Here is a 20924-nt window from a genome sequence, read left to right as displayed (position 1 = left end):
GGGAGGAGGAAGGAACCAGCTTAAACGATTGGGGGGGGGGGGGCGGAATGGGGGAGATGAGGGTAAAAGCAAGTCAGAGCCTGGGAGCGCCAAACTTCTCAGCAGCCCCGGAGCGGGAGAGGGGGGAAGAGAAAGCGCAGCGGCCGATAGCCCTGATTCTCGGGAGCCTCCCACCCCGCCTCTCGGCGAGGAGGGCTCGGAGACTCCTTTGAGGGGAGGAGGAGGAGGCCGGGAGGCTGGGAGGTTGGGAGGGCGGGGGGGTGGGGGGGAGACAAACCCTGCCCATTCGGCTTGGAGCCCGGAACGGCCGCGGAAGTCGGAGGCCAGCGCGCAGGGCGAGGAGGGCACCGGGGGCGGGGGGCTCCGCTCCCCGACTGACCCCTCTCGCCCCAGCCAGGAAAGTGAAGGCTCCTCGGACTTTAGAGCCAGCGGACGGACCGACCGCGACCGCCAGCCGCTCCGGGTCAAGGACTTGCCCCGCCCGCCCCCCTCCCCGCCCCCAAGGCGCTCCGAACTCACTGGTGAGCGCGGCGGCCCGGGCGCTGGATGCGGGGGCAGCTGCGATGGCCCCGCGCGCGGGACAGCCGGAGCAAAGGGGGCCGCTCCTGCCGGGGCTGCTGCTGGTGGCGGCGGCGCTGAGCCGGCCCGCCGCACCCTGTCCCTTTCAGTGCTACTGCTTCGGCGGCCCCAAGCTGCTGTTGCGCTGCGCGTCGGGCGCGGAGCTCCGGCAGCCGCCGCGGGACGTGCCTCCCGACGCGCGCAACCTCACCATCGTAGGGGCCAACCTGACGGTGCTGCGCGCGGCCGCCTTCGCCGGCGGGGACGCTGACGGGGAGGAGGCGGCGGCGGGCGGTGTGCGCCTGCCGCTCCTGAGCGCGCTGCGCCTCACGCACAACAACATCGAGGTGGTGGAGGACGGCGCCTTCGACGGGCTGCCCAGCCTGACGGCTCTCGATCTGAGCCACAACCCGTTGCGCGCCCTGGGCGGCGGCGCCTTCCGCGGGCTGCCCGCGCTGCGCTCCCTGCAGCTCAACCACGCGCTGTCGCGAGGCGGCCCCACGCTGCTAGCCGCGCTGGACGCCGCGCTCGCCCCACTGGACGAGCTGCGCCTCCTGGGCCTGGCGGGCAACGCGCTGGGCCGCCTGCCGGCCGCCGCGCTGCATCTGCCGCGCCTGGAGCAGCTGGACGCGCGCCTCAACGCCCTGGCGGGCCTGGGCCCCGACGAGCTGCGCGCGCTCGAGCGCGATGGCGGCCTCCCCGCGCCGCGCTTGCTGCTCGCGGACAACCCCTTGCGCTGCGGCTGTGCCGCGCGCCCCCTGCTGGCTTGGCTGCGCAACGCCACGGAGCGCGTACCCGACTCCCGGCGCCTCCGTTGCGCCGCCCCGCGGGCGCTGCAGGACCGGCCTTTCCTGGACCTGGATGAGGCGCGGCTGCGCTGCGCCGACGGCGACGCGGACAGTCGCGGGGAAGAAGTGGACCTCGCCGGCCCGGAGCTTGAAGCCTCCTACGTCTTCTTTGGGCTGGTGCTGGCGCTCATCGGCCTCATCTTCCTCATGGTGCTCTACCTGAACCGCCGCGGCATCCAGCGCTGGATGCGCAACTTGCGCGAGGCCTGCCGGGACCAGATGGAGGGCTACCACTACCGCTATGAGCAGGATGCCGACCCGCGCCGAGCGCCCGCCCCGGCCGCCCCCGCTGGGTCCCGCGCCACCTCGCCGGGCTCGGGCCTCTGAGGGTTGCCCCTCTGGGGTTGACGGCTGTCCCTGCCAGCTGATGACTTTACTGGGATTGCCTGGCCTGAATCATGGGTGAGACGCCCGCGAGTTGGGGGCATTCAGACTTGCTCCTGACCAGCCTGAGACCTTTGGATTATGGCATTCCCCCACCCCACCCCCATCCGGAGGCCCCAAGCTGTATCCCTCCTCCCCAACCTCTGAGAGCTCTCACCATCAAGGATCAAGAGACACCCTTGCTGATTCCAGAAACCCTATCTGCCCATCTCAGGCTCGGACACATCCTTCCCGAACCCTCAGAAGCACCCTCCCCCTCGAGAGACTTGGCCAGGAAACTTTGTCCTACCATCCGAAAGCCCCGGGACTGCCTCCTACCACCCTATGCTTTGAGGCCTGACCTCTCTGGGAAGCATCACCTTAGACATCACTGACACCCATCTCCAGCTTGGAGACCTCAATTCCCTTCCCAGGCCTTGGGGACCCTCTCATCCCATTCTGGTCTTGGAAGCACCCTTCTGAAGGCTTTTGTGGGCTTTGAGCCTTTTTTCTCATCCCGGAGCTCTGAGCCTTCCCATTGTCCAGACACCCACATCCCAGGGTTCTGAGGGTCGGGCACCCTCCCCCAGTCTGGGGTTATATTTCATACTATCCCCAGCACTGCAGCTCTGGCTCAGGCTCTTCCCTTTCTTGACCCAGGCTTGGGGCTCAGCTCCATCTGTCTCCCATCCCAGGGATAGTCACACCCTATTATAGCCTTAGTATGGAACAGATCCTCAGCCTTTCTCACTGGGGCTCTGATCCCCCAATACTCAGTGCTTGTCCCTAATCTCAAGACTCTCAGTTCTTCACCTTGATCAGAGTTTAATCCCCCTGCCCAAGTCTTAGACTCTCTAACCACCCCCCCCCACACACACACACCCATTGCTTGCATTCACTGGGGCAGGGTCCAGTGAGGAATCCATTCCTGGGGTGCCCACCTCCCCTTTCCTCCTGGGAGGAGCTCTCCAGGCCTGCAAGACAGGTCCCGAGGCCAAGCATCCCCCAACCATACTGGCAGATCCCCTTGGAGGAGTTGAGAGTCCTAGGGGTTCAAAGCAGTTGGTTGGGCCTCAGAACCAGGATCACCCATATATCGTGGCCTCAGAGAGGGGTAAGGGTGAAGGCTCTGAAGGGCTGGGTGCTGCTGCCTGCAAGCTCTTTCCCACCCCTGTAATTCTCCTCCTGTGGAGATCCCTTGCTGCCATGCCCCCCCCCCCATGCCTTTTAGAAGAGGTGAGGGGCCTCATCTCTTGTCTCAGGCACAAGCCCTCCTGTTTAAGGTCAGAGCCTCAGTGCCCTGCCTTCTGCATGATCCCAAAGCACAATTGGTGAGTGGGGAGGAGGCTGCCCCCTCCCGACTCCCATTCCCTAGGTCAGGCAGAATGGCTGGCCTGTGCTGCCTCTGCACACAGGAAGTTCCCCCTCCCCAATATACTGGCTTGAGGCCTGCCTTCCCATCCCCTCCCAAGACATCTGGATCTCCCTTGGGCAGTTTTCTATAAAGTCTACAATAATCTCGGATACTCTACCCTTGTAAGTGGTGCCATGTCATTCCTGCTGATCTTGGGGTGTTGAAGGAGGTGGGAGGGGACACTTGGTAGAGCATTTGGGACCTCCCTGAGGTGAGGCAGTCACCTTTTGGTATCTTCTCCTGGCGTATGGGAGAAGAAAAAGGCTCTGACTGCGTGTAGCAGGATTGAGGGGAGACTCACAGAGGGACTTCCCACTGGGATTCCATCGCTCTCCAAACCAGCCTGCCTTTTATCCTCTGAGAGGGGGCTTTCCATAGCCAGGGTGACATCCTGCACTTCCTCTACATCCTTCTACCCTGTCACTCCTCATCACTGCGGTGGGGGTGGAGGAGGTGAGGTTGGACTGGAGGCACGGGCGAGGTGCCATTGGACTGGAAACATTAATTAGTGTCAGATGAGGCCATCAGGGAGGAAATCCAGCTACAGAGAATCAGAGGCAGTTAATTCAGGCAGGAAAGGAGGGATCATTATTTAGTGCTTTGGTGTCATCCCCTCTGATGAATTATCTGACACTCCCTTATAACTTGTGTCATGCTATGCTGTCCTGGGGAGAGGACTACAGACTGCACCTCGGGTATGTGAGAGGCTGAGAGGGGGTGGGTATGGATAAAATGACCCCTTGAGATACGGGGATCGAGGAGACAGGTGAGTTCTGGGCCATCAGGGCCATGGTAAGAGGTTTATTTCCTGCCCCAGGGGCCCCAGACTGGATCATCTCACATTCAGTTTCTCAGACCCCTAGAACCTCATGGCAGAAGGCTAGTATTCTGGCACTTGTGCATCTTAGAGCCACATAATGCTAGAATTTGTGCCTTTTAGACACTGGAAAGGACCTCAGAGATAATGTGGGAAGCCTCCTAGACCCTCTCAACAAGGGGCACCCTCTCTTGATGAGAGGTACACTTCCTCCCCTCCTGGGAACATCCCTTTCATTGCCAGGGGCGTCTGCCTGGAATTCCCTGACAGCCCCAGCTATGCCTTGGGCCCAGAAGTATACCTCACCCAGCACTGCTCCTCACAGAGTTGGAGACTCCCAGTCATTCCTCGTGAGAAGGGCTCAAATTCCCTTGAAGCGATCCCACCTGTGAATGACCTTCGGAATGACCTTCTCCGGGTTCTCCAGGACAAAATGGAAGGCTATCTCTAACACAGGTTAGAGACCTGTGTGTCTAACAGGTTACCTCCCCAGTTCCAAAGACATGCCCTCGTAATGTAGCCTGAGACTACAGTAGGTCTTGGCAAATAAAACATGGTGTTCGCTATGGGTTCGTTGTCAGCAAAAATTTTTGAGGGTTTTATAGGAAAGCTGCTGCTAAGCTAAGTACCAAATCAATAGTTGTCAAAAATCAACTAATTGAGTGCCTAGGATATGCCAGTTGATATTTCACCTTAGTGCCATTCACCAATTCCCATTAAATGTCCTTTTTGGGGTGCCACCCTTTTTGTAAATCCATCAGTGACTTTAGTCTGATGGGACTCAGTAGGGCCCTTGGGCCCCCAGTCTTGCTTCCTTTGCAAATCCAGCCAGCCATTCCTCCTCTACTGACTACAACTTTGTCAGTTCTAGAGAAGCTGATGACCCAGGGAGAATCATATACTTTTATTTACTTTTTAAAAAATTTTCTTAACATATAATGTATTATTTGCCCCAGGGGTACAGGTGTGTGAATTATCAGTCTTACACAATTCACAGCACTCACCATAGCACCTATCCTCCCCAGTGTCCATCACCGAGCCATCCCATCCCTCCCCCCACCCCCCACAACCCTCAGTTTGTTTCCAGAGATTAAGAGTCTCTTATGATTTGTCTCCCTCCCCGGTCCCATCTTATGGGAGAGTCATATTTAATCACAGTCTAGAGAAAAGAAGTCCCGGGAAAAAGAGCTTAGAGTAAGGGCCTCTGACCCAGCCTAGAGAGACTTCTACTTAGAGGAAGCTCCTCGTGAGCAGAGTTTTGAAAGATGAGTAGGATTCTGAACAGAAGGATCAGCGGTATCCACTCTGTGCAAAGCCCTGGAGGCAGGAAGATCTTGGTAGTCTGAGAACAGGGAAGACCACCAGTGGCTGGGGTTCAGTAGGTGGAGGTGTGTGCCTGAGATGGATCTGTGCTCCCCACCTTCACTGGGAGGCTCTAGAGGGACCTCTGCCCTTGGAGGAGAACTCAGGGAAGTGGAGACTTGGAATATGAGAAGCAGGAGAGCTGCCCAGTGCCTCTTACTTTTGCTTCCTTCTGTCCATCCTTTTTATGCCAGACCTCATGCTGGGCACTGAAGACAGAGGAGTCAGACAAAGCCATGCCCATGGGAGCCCAGAAGGGAGGGGGACAAGTGCAGTGGCTATTTTAGGAGCCCAAAAGAGAAAGGAAAGTGTGATATGGAGGGGTCTGGCTGGCCCTGCCCTGATATTCTGATGTCACCCACCACTCCAGCCACTCTCAGCAACACCCAAGCCTCACCGAATGACCAGCCTCCCCATCTACCCCAATGCTGCTAGTGCTGCTGGAAGTCTGATCTCCTCCATCTCCACCCCTCTGTCATTGCCTCCTGCAGCCAGGCCCACACCTGTGGTGGCCAGGAGACAGGGGGCTGTGGGAGGAGGAAGCCAGCTAACAGAGGGCTGTGGAGGACTCTCAGCCTCCATCAGTGGCTCCCAGCAGGCCTAGGAAACCTCCCTCAACCTCTTATGGGCAAAACCCCTGATGGGCATCCTTCCCCAGGGGAGGGGCATCTCTATCCCTCCTTGAGAGGAGAGAGGGCTTTGCTCTGGTACCCCAAGCTCCATGGTCCCCAGATATAAAACTCCTTCTTCCCGAGCCTCTACTTTCTGCTGAGCACCCGATGAGATGGGCCAGATCCTGCAGCTGTCCCCAGTAAAGACGAGGTCACTATAATAATGGAAGCACATGTGGCCCCTAAATAAGGGGACCAAACAGTCCAGGAAACTTCAGAGAGTGAAAGCGGCCACTATTAAGAGTTAAATTGGGACAAGAACAATTCAGGACTGTACGAGGCTGGTGGGCCTGGGACTCCAGTGACTTTTGACAAGACTGGAGGGGAAAAGAGAAAGTGCTAGACTGCTAGACTTGCTAGTCTACCAACACTAATAATAATACACTCCGAATCCTTGATCTTATCCTCCAGCCATGCTGAACACCTTCTTGAATGCCGTTCTCCAGCTACAGCAAATGACTCCGATTTAAGTACCCAAGCCCAGTGATTCCAGGCCCTGTGTGCCTTTGCTCACATAGCACTCTCTGCCTACTATGCCTTCCTTATGCAGAGAGCTTCAGGACAACTTGAGTCCCCTCTGCTGTCCTAACCTCACCTTTCTTCCAATCACTGCCCCCCCCCCAGACCTTTATTTGTATAGATCAGTTTTCTGTCCCATTGTCCACACCAGATGAGAAGTTCCCCTTGGGGGCTGGGCTCCCTTTTGGTGACCCCCAGTCCTGGGGCACAGAAGATTTACCAGCACTGTCCCTGCCCCACAGAGATCCACATCACACAGGGCTTGTGGCCTCCCTCTGCTGCACTCAGATCTGAGCTCACTCCCTTTGACTCTCATAAACTCCCACCTCATCCAACTGAGGTTGTGGTTATATAAGATGCCTGCGTGGTCAGCTCCTTGTCACTATTTGATAAAAGTGAGAAAACAGAAAGAAAATGCAGCTATAGAATATGTTACCGTGTACAACATAATTCAGCCTTAGCTTCTCAACCTTGGCTTTTCAGTGTGGTTACAACTTTGGGGCCCTCCATTTGAAATACTTGTCTGGTATCCTATCCGGGTAACGTATCTCTCAGCCTGTCACAGGTCTTGGTTCCTTTACCCAGAGAGCCGCAGCGACATCTGTTGGCCAATTTGTGTCAGGGCAGAACCAGTTTTAATTTTTCTTGCATACATGCATCATTTGCTGGTGGACGTGGGAAAGTTCCTTCTTTCATTTAGCCACAATCTGTCCAACAAGTATTTTATAAAGTGCCTACTATGTGCTAAGCACTGTACTGGGAAGAAGCTGGGAGTTGTTCTAGGCACTTTAGATATATTAACCCATTTTAGCCTGATGACAATTCTGCGAAGTAGTTATTATTCCTACTTAGAAATGGAGAAGTCAAGGCACATAAATGCGAATGATTTGCACAAGGTCATATTGGATTTAGAACCCAGAGCCCACGTGCTCAGCAAGGGCTTAAGCAAGCAAGACACTTCTTATGAGGGAAATAAACAGAGTGATAGAAGAGCGATGGGGAAGGATAATCAAGGACTACCCTGATACCAGGGTAGTCAGGCAGACCCTTCTGAGAAAGTGGCTTTCCCTGTAAGCTGGGAAGCTCCATAGGAGCTATCAGGCTGTGCAGAAGAAACAGTGGGTACAAAAGTGCTGAGACTGAATATCCAAATATTGGATGGGAGGTCAGTTCTGGCCAATGTCCATAGCCTTCCTTCACCTGCCTAACTCCTTCTCAGCCTTCAAAACTCAGTTGAAGCAATTCCTCCCCTAAGAAGGCTGCCTGATTCCCCATCTCACTCACCCCAGCTAAACATGATGACCCCTCCTTAGTGTTCTCATGGCATGCCGTGAATACATGTCAACCCTATCTCCAGTAACCCTCAGCAGCAATTCCAAACCTTTGTTGTCATGTCTTATCCTCCTGTGAATCCGTGAGCTCCTGAAAGAGATTATCTTATTTATCTTTATGTTTTCAGGGTCCAGCATAAACTGCAGCAAAGGGCACGTGCCTAGTAAATATTGTTTGCATTCTGTGATATAAGCTGTTTACTTTGGGGATGCCTGGGTGGCTCAGTCGGTTAAGCGGCTGACTTTGACTCAGATCATGATCCAGGTGTCCTGGGATCGAGTCCCACATCAGGCTTCTTGTTCAGCGGGGAGCCTGCTTCTTTCTCCCTCTGCCTGCTGTTCCCCCTACTCATGCTATCTCTCTCTATCTCTGCCAAATAACATTTAAAAAATAATAATGATAATAATAAATTGTTTACTTTTTTGTCCTCTCCTCCTTTTTCTTTTTCTTTTTTCTTTTTTCTTTTATTTTATTATTATTTTTTTTTTTTTGCTTTTTGCTTTTTTATTGAGACACATATTTGCATAAAGTAAAATCCACTCTTTTGGGCTTGCAGATGATTTTGACAGTCAAGATACAGAACAGTTCCATTGCCCTCTCCCCCAAAATCCCTCTCATTAGTCCCTTTATAGCTGACCCTCCCTCAAACCCAGCCACTGGCAGCTAGTGGTCTGTTTTCTGTCCTTATCCTTTTGCCTTTTCCAGATGTCATATAAGTAGAATCACACATATGTGTCCTTTCAAGTCTGTCTTTCTTCACTTAGCGCCATGTATTTATGATTCAGATCATTGCAAGCATTGCTAGTTTGCTCACTTTTACTACAGAGCAGGATTCCCTGGTACAGCGGTACAATAGCTCATCCCTCCACTCCAGCTGAAGAACGCTTGGGTTGTTTCCAGTTGTTGACAATAAAGCCATTTTTAAGGTTCACATACAGGTTTTTGTGAGAACATACCTTTTCATTTCTTTGGGGAATAGAACTGCTAAGTCTTATGTAAGTATGTTTAAATCTGCAAGGAACTGGCAGACTGTTCTTCCAAGTGTCCACACACTTCCCATTCCCACCGGTAGTGTGGATTGTTCACTCTCTACGTCCTCCCAGCACTGTTCACTGAAAAGGCAATTGGATTGCCTTTGCACTTTTTTGGAAAAATGATTGGTGGTGTATATACAGGTCTATTTCTTGATTTTGTCCCATCTGATGTCGATCTCTATTCTTTTTTATACTACCACACTATCTTGGCTATTATGGCCTTGTGATAATTCCTGAGATCAGGTAGCAGAGAATCCCACTTTTATTTTTCCTTTTAAAGATTGCTTGGCTAGGGATGCCTGGGTGGCTGTCGGTTAGGTGTCTGTCTCCGGCTCAGGTCATGATCCCTAGGGTCCTGGGATTGAGCCCCGCCTTGGGCTCCCTGCTCAGAGGGGAATCTGCTTCTCCTTCTCTCTCTGCTCCTCCCCCTGCTCATGCTCGCTCGCTCGCTCTCGCTTTCGCTCTCTCTCAAAGTAATTAAAATCTTAAAAAAAAAATTGCTTGGCTATTCTAGTTCCTTTACCTCTCCATATGAATTTTAGAATCAGCTTGTCTCTATCTGAAAAAAAAAAAAATCCTGACGCAATCTTGATTCACATTGCATTGATTCTAAAGTCAGTTCAGAGAGAACCGATATCTTAACGTATTCAATCTTCCGATCCATGAACATGGTAAATGTCTCAATTTGGTGATTTCTTTCACCAGCATTTTGTGCTTTAAAGATGTGTGTAGAGATTATGTGTATATTCTGTCACATTTGTACCTCAGTATTTCCATGTTGGTGCTGTTGTAAATGGTGTTATCTTTTGATTTGGTGTTGTCTTTTTAATTTCAATTTCCAAAGCTTAGATGTTACTATCCAGGAGTACAATTGATTTTTGTGTATTGATCATGTATCCTGTAACCTATGTAGCCTCATTCATTAGTACTAGAACATTTTTGGGGTAGAATTCTTGGGCTTTTCTACATAAATAATCATGTTGTCTGTGAATAGAGAACATTTTGTTTTTTTCTTTATAGTCAGTAGGCCTTTTATATCTTTTTCTTGCCTCCCTGTATTGGCTAGGACCTTTAATAGGATGTTAAATAAGAGGGCTAGGAAAAACCATCTTTGCTTTGTTCCCAGTCTTCAAAGAAAATCATTTGCCACCATCACGACACCGTTTCACCACTAAGTATGGTTATTAGATTGTTATTAGATTAAGGAAGTTCAGTAAGGCTTCAGGTTGTTGTTGCTTTTTTTAATCAAGAGTGGATATTGAATTTTGTCAAAAGCCATTTCTGCATCTATCGAAATAATTTAGCAGCACCTCCCAGATTTGTTTATTTTTGTTTTCATTTTTATTTAATTCAGAATATTTTCTAATTTTCCATGTGATTTTTTTCTTTATTAATGAGATTGCTTAATTTCCAAGTATTTGTAAAATTTCCAGATACTTTTCTATTATTAATTTCTAATTCAATTCTGTTACAGTCTGAAAACCTATTTTCTATTATTTAAATTATTTTAAATTGGTTAAGGTATTTTTAGGCCCACAAAATTATCTTTCTTGGTGAATGTTCCATGTGCACTTGAAAATGATACACATTTTATTATTTTAAGGTGAAATATTTTATTAAGATAAAGTAAGCCATGTTAGTTGATAATGTTCAGGTCTTCTCTATCTTTATTCATTTTCTGTCTTCTTACTCTACTGATCACTGAGAGGGGAGTGTTGTGGATTCGTGTATTTCTCCATTTAGTTCTATCAGGTTTTGGTTCAAAAACAAATACTTCTTCCATATTAATGGTCCTGTGTGGATGTCAGGATACTCCTTCTCAATTGTGGTATCCAGGCCAATATGACTATTTCTACTTTGGGGGTGCGAAGATTGAGGAAGAGCTGGTGATTTGCCTATTAGGTCTCAGATCTAATCTCCTGACTTTTCTGTTCTGTATTGCGAGGCACCCAGATCTGCCAAAAGTAGGCATGGGCCCAAAATCAAGGGGGCAGAAAGAGAGGAGTGATTCTCTCTCTCTCTCTGCTTTGGGTAGCATCCCCAGCGACAGACGTGTTTCTCCTGTGGTCTGAATTCCTCAGATACCTTCCTCAATGATCCTATTTCCTCAGGGCTGTCACTCCTCACCCTGTCCTTCCACTTCACGGGTAGTAGTGGTTTCCGGTTTACACCTAATCTCTGGGTCGCCTCACGTCCCTTGCCTCACTTGCATTTTAACCTTGCAACATTATAGCCAGTGTCATCAGTAAAATCCCTGCTACTGAAATATGGGCGGAGGCTATTTCTCTGGACCTAGACTGATACAGACCATATGGGAAGGCTGAATGAGAGCCCGGAGCTGAAGCCTCCTGATTCAAATATCAGCATCTTCCCACCACCCTCTCTGGTCCAAAGGGAGCATCAGAGGAGAGACTACCTTCTCAACCAGGAGGGCAATCTTTGATCTAAGTCACATATTTTAGAGGAATGTAAAAACAAATTCTTTTTCATACATAATCAGTTTTCCAGGAAAGCCATCTCACATTCATTGGCATCCCCCTTTTGTGTTAACGCAACACATTATCATTTAGAACTTCTAATCTTCCTCACATATATCCCCATACTTCCCATGTGTTCTTTTGGAACAGGCATTGGGTAAGTCATAGGAAAGTAAAGTGACTTTGGGGAGACCTACGGAACAGGAGATAAGTACTGAATAAGACCCAGGGTTGAGACTGGGGCAGGATTCCAGCTGGAGTGGTTGGTGGTGCCAAAGAGAAGATGGGATGGCTTTAACCTGAGCAGCAAATCAGGGGTCATGGGATCCAGTGATGTCTGAGAGTTTTGGCAACATCCCCAGGGCCAGAAGACTGGTAACTGATGGGGAGGGGAGGATCTCTTTGTTAGTTTCCAGAGAGGGTGCAGAGACTAGATTGGAGTTGGGGCCACAGAGAAGGGAAGACAACACCTGACCCAGTCACGGGTGCTGTCCAACATTCCGAGGCAGTAGGGACAGGATTTGCTGATCTAGGTCTTGCCATAAGCTGATGAGACAGAAATGAATGCACGTGGAGCATCTATCACAATAGACCTTTAATGGTCTCCTATTTATGGTTCTCTTGTTCATTTGTCCTGTTAGAGTTGAATAAACTGTAATAACTTATCTGACATAATAAGGAATGCCACAGGTACAACAGATAAACCTGGCAGGTGGCCCAGGAAAGAGGGTGTCACAAAATAATCACTTAACAGAAGGGCTACAGACCTGGAGACCTGTCCCAGCCACCTGTCACTCCCTGCGTCCAGGATCCACATTCAGCCAGGCTGAATGCTGGCTCCCATCCGGTAGGAAGAGGAGGTATCTCCCATAGCATCTGTGGCTGGACCTTAGCGCTGAGCAGAGATGGGAAGCAGAGTAGAGTCTGGGAAGCACAAGAGTATGGGAAGATGGCATTATCCCATACTCATTCCCTCAAGTGCTCTGCTGCTCTGCGGTGCAGGCCATGACCACACCCCGAGTTTGTGCGGCTCCCACCTCTCATAGGACATCACCTATCATACCCCCCATGACCTTCCTTTTCAGTAATCTGCGAGGTGGTCAGAGCCCGGCACAAGCCCCATCTTACATACTGGGGAAACTGAGGTCAGTGGGATACCTAAGAGCATACTCAGACTGAACATAGAACTCTCTTTCTCCCATGCCACATGATCTGCTGGGCCCTGAGACCCGCATTTTCACCTAGAATGCTCTCAGTGAGAGCCCCAGGCAGGATTCTGTGTCAAGGGCTAGTCCGGGTCTCACCAATGTGCCACCCCTCAGCTAGCCCTGGTAGGGGGGCCTGGACAGACGGACAGGTTGGCAGAGACTGTGGGTGGAGGACCAACATCTCTTCCAGAACCTTCCTGTTGCCCACATATTTGCTTGTCCACAGATGTGGAAGTGGAAGCCTAGTAGAATTTCTCAAGGGAAACTGGCTGCTTTAAAGGTCTCTGGAGGGACCCTGTCATGTCCTCATGGAGGGACTTCTGTATAATGTCCTCCCTCAGTTTTCTTATGTGAGAACCCAGACATCCATCCATCTGGATGTATGTAAAGAGGAACCTGAGACTAGTTTCTCCTTCTCCCATCATGTGTCCCATAGGCCAGGCCTGGGCCAGGGAAGTGGGGTGCAGACAGAAGTCGTGAGGTGGGGGCTGGGCCTATTTCCTTGCTCTGTTGTCCCCAACTCTGCATGGCTGATACCAAGGTAAGACCAAACCAAACGCGGGCCAGGGAAGCTTCCATGATGGGTGAGCTACAAAACCATCAAACGAGTACGTGTATTTGTGTAAGCAAATGCTTGGACTTGGGTCTGCAACCCAAGTTCCAGTACAAGCCACTTGTACTGGAATGCTAAAGCCATTCCAACATGAAAAGCAGGAAGAGAACCTGTGCTTGCTGGTTGAAGATCAAACCTCAGAATGGTGGTTTGAAGAAGCTTTTTTTCAAAAGTTTGAAGGTGGAACCTCAAGAGGCAAGACAGATAAAAGCAGAGTTGTCCTGGTAGAAGTGGGGATTGGGGAGAGCTAGAGACTGAGCCTTTGCCTCCACCCCCACTGTCCCACTGTTAGCAGCCCCTGGCGAAGCTCTGTGGAACTCCAGGGGTTCCACAGCACCTGGTTTGAAAAACCACTGCATCAGAGTGTCTATAGGTCATGGGTCCTGGGGACCTGTGCTTTGATTTCCCTTTTGGAGAGAGTGCCGGGGTGGGAGGGTGCTCCCCCTTTGTTGGCCTCTCGTTGAAGCCACTATGTAGAGGAGTGGAAGAGGTGGGGATCCTGCCCCACAGGTAGGCCATTTCAGCCTTGGATGGGGGACAGAAGTGATGGACCTCCCTGGACCAGGATGGCAAAATGCCATCAGACTGCTCGACACAGCCTTATGCATGAGGGTCGGAGGGTCTATTTTGGTCCTTTTTTACTTTAAAAAGAAAAAAAAAAAATTAGAACATAAGCCTGTGCCCATGAGACCCTATAATACAAGATTGGGGCCAATGCCTTCCTCTGGGATGGATGGAGAATGTCCAGTCCCCAGTCACTGGCAGGAAAGGCTGCATTTGTGAGAGGCTGTAACCATGGGGAGTGAATGGGTCCACAGGGACTCAGCTCTCAGGGGAATGGGCCTGGGTTTCCCCTGGACCCGAATCCCTTCCAGGTATCACGAAGGAGCCTCAGCAGCTGTGCTCGATCCTGGATTGCGGGGGGAGGGGTGGGGGAGGGCTTCTACTTTGAAGGGCAATTTCTGTTCCACCTCAGCCTTGGGGTTCTTTGATGGAATGATAGTTCAGCCCTCCCTGGGCCTGGAAGTGGGTGGCTCTCCCTCATCTGGGATCAGAGCCAAGGCTTCCTGTCCTCTGTGGGATCTGAAAGACGGGAGATGGGGGTCCACCAGGCCTGGAAGGGTCCAGGATGCCCCCTGCCCAAGCCCAATCACTTGCAATATCCATGGCTTGTCTCTCTGTCATGATTGCTGGGACCACTATATGTGGGCAAGGCATTCCTGAGCAGTGTCCACATTTCTCTCTCAGCTAGGTCACCAAAGCCAAGCTAACTGCATCTCCTCCGGGTTGATGTCTGCCTAAGGGAGAAGGGGGCAAGAGATGAAGACCGGTGGGAGGAGGACACAGCCCGCAGCGATCTTCCTGTGTGACTCGGAGCTACAGAGCTGACGCTTGTCTCTTCTGGGCTTCAGATCCCTTGCATCAGCTGGGGAAGGGATTACAGTCTCATTTTCTAGTTAGGGAAACTGAGCCCAGGAGGGTGAGAGACTTGCTCAAGGCTACTCAGCTGGTTGGTGACAACTGAGCTGGAGACACCGTGGGCTTCCAGGCCAGCATGCTTTTCACGGCACCATGTGGGAACCAGCTTGTCAGGGACAAGCCAAGCGGCTGAAGCAACCCCACCCCCCACCTGGTATGCCTATGGAGGCTGACCAAATAATTCAGCCCTTCTCTTCACAGGACTTCACCCTTCTCGTGGTCGGAAAGCTGAGGGAGCCCAGCTTGCCTCCGCCTGTAGATTTTCCCCCAGCGCCAGGCCTCTCCTTCCTGCCCAGACTGCTCTCTCTATGCCACCCACAAGGGGCACTGGGAGGTACCAGTGCGGAGCCCTGGGGTCAGCACAGAGCCAACACTGTGGGGTCTGGAGCCAACCAGAAGCTTTGAAAGATGATATGGGTCTTTCTCTCAGGAAGTGACCCAAGGAAACACTCCAGCCTGTGTTGCACCCAGCTGGGGCGAGTGGGGCTGAACTCCAGCCTATGCGCCATTCTCAAAGCTGAGCATTCAAATGGACGGAACCCACCTCGAAGGGGACTGTTTCTACTTCACATCAAGGCACTATATGGACTAGCAGCAGCCAAGGACCCCTGACTCCAATGGCCCCCATTGCTTCCCCCTAGAACTTTCACCTGACCATGAGCTTCCTGAGGACAGGGGCCGCCCTTCTGCAGCCTTGGGCCCAAAGAGTAAAGGTCTAGATGGGAGTATGGTACTTCCTGCAGCTGGGGGAATCAGTCATACATGGACAAATCCGAAAGGGGGAGTGTGGATGTTGAGGTGAAGAAGCTCCAGAAACCAGAGTGACAAATCTGTGAGCACAGCTGAGGGATGGAGGAAGAGGCCAGTCGGTAGGGGAGTGATCCCCTCAAATCCTCGTACCAGCCTCAAAGTTCCCAGAGGAAGACACAGGGGAGCATATGTTTGGCATGGATTCCAGCCCTTCATCAACTCTTCAACTGTCCAAGGAGGTGCGAACTGCCAGCAAGTTCTGGTAGGGGCTGGATGCCTGGGGTACCCACAGCTAGGACCCCAGAACTGGCCAGAAGATTGTGGCCGCTGCAAGCTGACTTGGCCTGCCGTGGGGTAGGGCTCCCTAGAATTGCAACTTCATGAGATTCAGAAGGGTAAGGGCCAGGGTGCTGAGCTGGGCTTGTGAACTGGGCACTCTTGCCGTGGAGAATGGTTACCCAGCCCACCCCACGAGGGGCTGCCCTGAAAAGGGTGGAGTACCCATAATAACATTTTTGTTGTCTCCTTTTCCAGGCAAGCATGGGAACAGATAAAAGGGAGCAGGGATGGAGGAGACATTCCCCTCACCCTGCTAAGAAATATATTTGCTTGTGTATACGGTGAGCCTTAGGGGGTCTGCAGCCACAGGGAGCTGTGAGGTACCCAAGGCCCTATCATAAACAAATCTAAGCTTTGTCTTCTTTAATACTGGGCCTTAGGGCCAAGCAGCTCATGCTAGCTATGGCCACAGCTTAACATCAGACGACCCTCCAGTGGCCCAAGAGGGGCATGGGAATGGATGGGCTAGGAGATCTCCAGGGCCCTGCCAATTCTGGGGCCCTGAATCATCTCTGGAGGCAGAGAGACCAGAGTCAGTGGTCTGGATGGTTCCACCCATCATACCAGAAGCTCTAAGGTTTACAAATTCTTCAAGGCCAGAGTTGGGAGTTCCCACTGACCAGAGTCAGTGGTCTGGATGGTTCCACCCATCATACCAGAAGCTCTGAAGTTTACAAATTCTTGGAGGCCAGAGTTGGGGTCTCCCTTGGAGACCAGAGTCTGGTCAAACCCTTCAGTCTTCTAGGTGAAGAACTGAGGCCCAGAGAGAGAAAGAAACTTGTCCAAGGTCACACAGTAAGTGGGCATCAAAGACCAGACAAGAACGAATACCTTTTATCACTTTCTGCCTCATCATCTGCCTTGCCCTGTCCCAAGTCCCAATCACATCAACCCCAGCCAGTGGGTACCAGGCATCCATGACACCAGGACCTACTGGGGGATCATTAAATCCCCAAGGAAATGAAGGGTTCCTTGCTACCCAGCAGCCCCCTTCCTTCTAGGGGAGGACATCTTGATGGACCACGCCACCTCCTGGGGCAGGAGGCCCTTTGACTGTGGGCGTGATGACCCCCAAGCACACTCTCCCATCCTGCAGGGCCAGCCCAGCTCAGCCCTGGAGGGCTGTGAAGGGAGGTAGTAGGGGACTGGACCAGTGTCCCCAGCCCCATCTGGACCTCCAGCCTTACTTCCTGTGGGATCACTAATTGCTCTTAAGTCTACAAAGGAGGGAATTGAGCAGATACTCATCTTCCTGCCCCTAACCCCCATCTCGCGGAGCCATCCTTCTGGAAAAGCCCCCAGGAGCTTGGCCTCACTATGAGGCCTGTTGGTGCTTTGCGAAGACTCCTCCCTTCTCCCTCTGTGCATGTGTATAGATATGACACACGCATAAGGTACAAGGTAGCTAGGATGTCACATCCTGAGAGGACTGAATTAGACTTGGGCTAGTTCACACAGCTTGCCTTAGACTAGGTAACTGCTGGTAAGAAGGTCAGTCCAGTGGCTTTTCTCTACTTCTGGGGTCTGTGAACCTTCACCAATGTCACTGTGAGACACAGGGGGACACAGGATGAGGACGGAGGGGTGGAAGGGGAGAGGTGTTTGGTGGGTCCGGACTGTAAAAAGTATTGAGAATCAATCCACAGGTGTGCCTCTCATGGCCAGAAGAGGGAGGCCCTCAGCGTGGTCATCTTTTAGCTGCCAGAGCTGCGCCAGCCACCTGGGGCCACAGGCATCCTCTCCCGTGTCTCGAGCTCTCTGCCCCACCCTCCCTGTTCTGCTCCTCATCCCAAGTAAAATCCCAAGGCCAGAGCCCGGATGGCCTTCCTGGGGGTCAGCAGGAAAAGAGAAGAGGCTGGAGGGGTGACCCATGAGTGGGGTGACGGGGGAAGGTGGTCCTCGTGATCCTGTTGGCGTGGGGCCAATCCTGAGGCCAGAGATTCACCACAGTGACCTGGAAGACCGCTGGGCACCCCCGTCCCCCGGAAGGAACTAGAAGGACAAGGGGGAGGGGTAACAAGGACAGGAAGAAGACGAATAAACATCCTAGTGCATGAACGCGGACCTGGAGCTGCCCGGAGGAAGGGCCGGCCCCAGTCTATCTGTCGTTGAGCTGTGGCGAGCCAGTACCATCCTCTTCCTCCTCCTTGTCATCCTTCATGCCTTTCAGTCTCTGGCGGGCAAAGTCCTCAAACACGATGTCGTCATCGCTGGTGGGAAAGACAAGGAAAATGGGGCCTGTTTGCCAGGCAGGGAAGCAGGCAACCCCAGAGGCTCAGAGGGGACTCAGAGGCCGGTCCCTGGGGCAGCCTGTGGACAGAAAGCCCTTCCAGGCTGGCATGTCTAGATGCCCTCTGGAGACAGTGGGACTGGTCGCATCCGGGCTCCAGCTAGTTGTGGAAATCCCAGAGGGATGCATGAGTTCAATTCTCATGCCTAAGGGCTGGAAAGTGACCAGCCTGGAAAGTGACCAGGACTGGACAGTGACCCGGTTCTGAAGGATCTGGGAGTGGGGGAGATATCAAAGAGGGATGAAGGTGCAGTGTAGCTAGGCTGGGGCCAGAGGGAAAACTTAGTCCTACCCGGAGAGACCCGGCCACCAGCATATTTCGAATCCCCCAGAACCGGCCCAAGAAACCATACCACCCACCAAAAGAACTACCCTCAGGAAGAATTCTTGTTTCTGCACAGCACCGTGTGGGCTTGGCTTGGTGGAAGAGAAAGCCACAAAACGCCCTTTCTCCAGGGAGCTGTCAGCCCACTCTACCCTGAGTGATCTTGGATAGGAGGGGGTCTGAGGGTAGCAAATCTAAATTGTGGGGTTAGAAGAAGGGTAGGTGGGGAAAGGGGGCACCTGAGTGGGCTTTGGGGACGAAGGCTGCTTCTAAGAACAGTGAGTTCTGTTCTATCACGTAACATGTAGAGTTAAGCCCACCAAGTCCCCCACCCCACAGAATTCAGCCAGCCCCGTGAGACATCCTCAAGGCATGACTTGAGACCCCACACCCCCAAATATCTCCTGGGAGACAATGAAAGGGTGGATTTGGAGCTGGAGAGAAAGCTGCTTGGCTCTGGAGGTGGTTCAGGAAGTCCGCCCAGGTCCTCCCCCTCTGGCCACTGTCCGGTGAGGCAATGGCCTTTGACAGCAGGAAAATCCACATCTGTCCTCAGGAGTCAGAAGCAACAAGAGCTCCCCAAACCTTCCCCACCCCACAGCCTGATTCCACTGGCTGGGTGCAGGCAAGGCTGGAGAGCCAGACCCAGGGCCCCCGAACCCAATCAGCCCTGTGAGAGCTGAGCAGGCGCTGCGTGCTGACGAACAGGATTGACGGACGGACGTGCAAGGATGAGGGAGGAAGACAGACCCCACCAAGGCAGGAGGAAGAGGAACAGGCACGGAGGGTCCTTCAAGTCACATGCAGGCAAGCGGGTTGCTGAAGAGGCGAGCAGAGGTAGCTCTCAGCACATGGGGTTAGACCGGCTGTTCTTCAGGGGTTAATAAGCATATATGCAAATGACCCCATTGCCCCGCCCCCACCCCAGGCACGCGCCCCCCCCCACCCTGCGACGTCTGCGGGCAGGGTTTGGCTTACTTTGTGTCAAGTTCTATGAGATTGGTATCTACTGGCGCCTCGTTCTCTGGAACTAAACACAGGGTGGGCAGAGGCCCTTGGGTTAGTGGGCAGGGCAGGGGGCACGGGGCAAACAGGCACAGGTCCCCACCCTAAGGCAACCAAGCTAAGGTGGGGAGGGCTCAGAAAGAAGGGAGGTGGGGAAGAAGTGTTGGTCCCTGGTCTGGAAAACACCCCCCAATCATCCTAATGGCAGGAAGGAGAGTCCAGGGAGGGTCCAAGGAGGCCCCAGAGGCCCCTAGCAGCTCCAGGACAGAAAAACCTCTGGACCCTGCACTTTGGCATGTGTTCTGCATGACTTAGATTATTTTCTTAAATACATGACTTGCATTTAGTGTTAAGGCAACCATTACTTTCCCCCCACACCTGCGCATCTGCACATCTCTGAACTCAGGGTGTATTTTACAACCAATGGCATTTCACAGTTTAATTGGGGGAACATTTTTCTTTCTTTGTGGTACAGACTATAGTGTTGCCTCTTTCAACTTAAATAGTCTTAGATTTACAGAAATATGACCAATCTGGTATCACTTCGAAAAATCACTAAGATATGTTCAGGGACCATCTTAATCTGCGCAGCCCCTTCCCAATGCCTGGATGCAAGATAAGAGCTCCAAAAACGGCCTGAAGAGCTCCAAGAAAGCTCCCAGCCTCCCTCCCCATGGAGAAAGGAGTCAGACCTCTGCTTCTTAGGGGAGTCAGATGCAAATAGAGGAGTGTAGGCCTCACAAAAAATCCCGGGGAGGGTGAGGAAAAAGGGTGACCCTGGCCTGCAGGCTAACCCACAGTTAGATGGGGGTGATGGGGAGAGACAGTAGCTGGTGGAGAATGGGTTGGGCAACCAGGAAACCCCCATTCCAGTAATCCGTAGATCCTGCTTACCTTCACGATGTGGGGGTTCCTCTTTGGGCTTGGGGTGCATTAGGGTGAAGGGCAGTTCTACGGCCACGTCACTGAAAGAAGACCCGGACCCAGTGAGCCTCAAGGTCAGTCTCAGGCTAGAAGACTCAATGCCCTACCAGTCTGAGGCCTGGGGAGGGGTTTATGGTTGGAGGAGGTAGCTCTCAGTTGAGGCAGGGAATCCAGACTCAGGCCCCAGTTCTGTCATTCTCTGAAGCTTACTTCCTCTAGAAGTTGAATTAGAAGACCTTTTCTGCTGCCTCCCAAAAGAAATGGAAACCTCCCTTTTCCTGATAAGGATCCCTGGGTTCTCATGAGCTGAGACGAGGCAAGGGGATAGGGAAAGGACTGCCCAGGGCCATGTACACATTGGTCCCTGGGTGACTCCAGAGGTGCCCTAGGACCCCGAAGGCCTCCGATTGCTGCGGCCAGCCCAGCCTTCCCTAACACTGCCCTCCTGCCCTTCCCTCTCCCCCCTACTCAGTCCCACCTCCCAACATCTCCAGGAGGCTCTAGTAAAAGTACTCCGGGGGCCCTAGCCCCCTGCCACCTGGATGACGTACTGCTGAGGTGAGTTTAGTCAAATTCAGGTTGTCTGGGCCCAGGGC

General features: G+C 52.4%; 2 protein-coding genes across 10 annotated transcripts in view; one reads left to right on the top strand and one right to left on the bottom strand.

Annotated features, from left to right (window-relative positions):
• Positions 1–263: 263 nt before the first annotated feature.
• TPBGL (trophoblast glycoprotein like) lies at positions 264–4558 on the top strand. Its single transcript, XM_059132423.1, has one exon. The coding sequence runs from the start codon at positions 564–566 to the stop codon at positions 1731–1733; it is 1170 nt and encodes a 389-aa protein (XP_058988406.1). The 5' UTR covers positions 264–563; the 3' UTR covers positions 1734–4558.
• A 7415-nt stretch (positions 4559–11973) lies between these two features.
• Positions 11974–20924, bottom strand: part of ARRB1 (arrestin beta 1) — a 74603-nt gene continuing 65652 nt past the window's right edge. For all 9 annotated transcript variants that reach the window (XM_059132416.1, XM_059132375.1, XM_059132396.1 and 6 more), the window contains 3 exons: positions 20299–20369; positions 19378–19429; positions 11974–17994 (listed from right to left, as the gene is read on the bottom strand). In XM_059132416.1, the coding sequence (XP_058988399.1) occupies positions 17883–17994; positions 19378–19429; positions 20299–20369 (235 nt within the window). In that variant the 3' untranslated portion in view covers positions 11974–17882. The remainder of the gene's footprint in view (positions 17995–19377; positions 19430–20298; positions 20370–20924) is intronic.

This window comes from Mustela lutreola, chromosome 1 (genome assembly GCF_030435805.1).
Source record: "Mustela lutreola isolate mMusLut2 chromosome 1, mMusLut2.pri, whole genome shotgun sequence".
NCBI lineage: Eukaryota > Metazoa > Chordata > Mammalia > Carnivora > Mustelidae > Mustela > Mustela lutreola.
Note: the sequence above shows the minus strand (reverse complement) of the source record. Positions and strands in the feature narration are given on the sequence as shown.

Excerpts from the sequence above, each read along its gene's own strand:
- TPBGL (XM_059132423.1), top strand. The coding sequence starts at position 564 with ATGGCCCCGCGCGCGGGACAGCCGGAGCAAAGGGGGCCGCTCCTGCCG.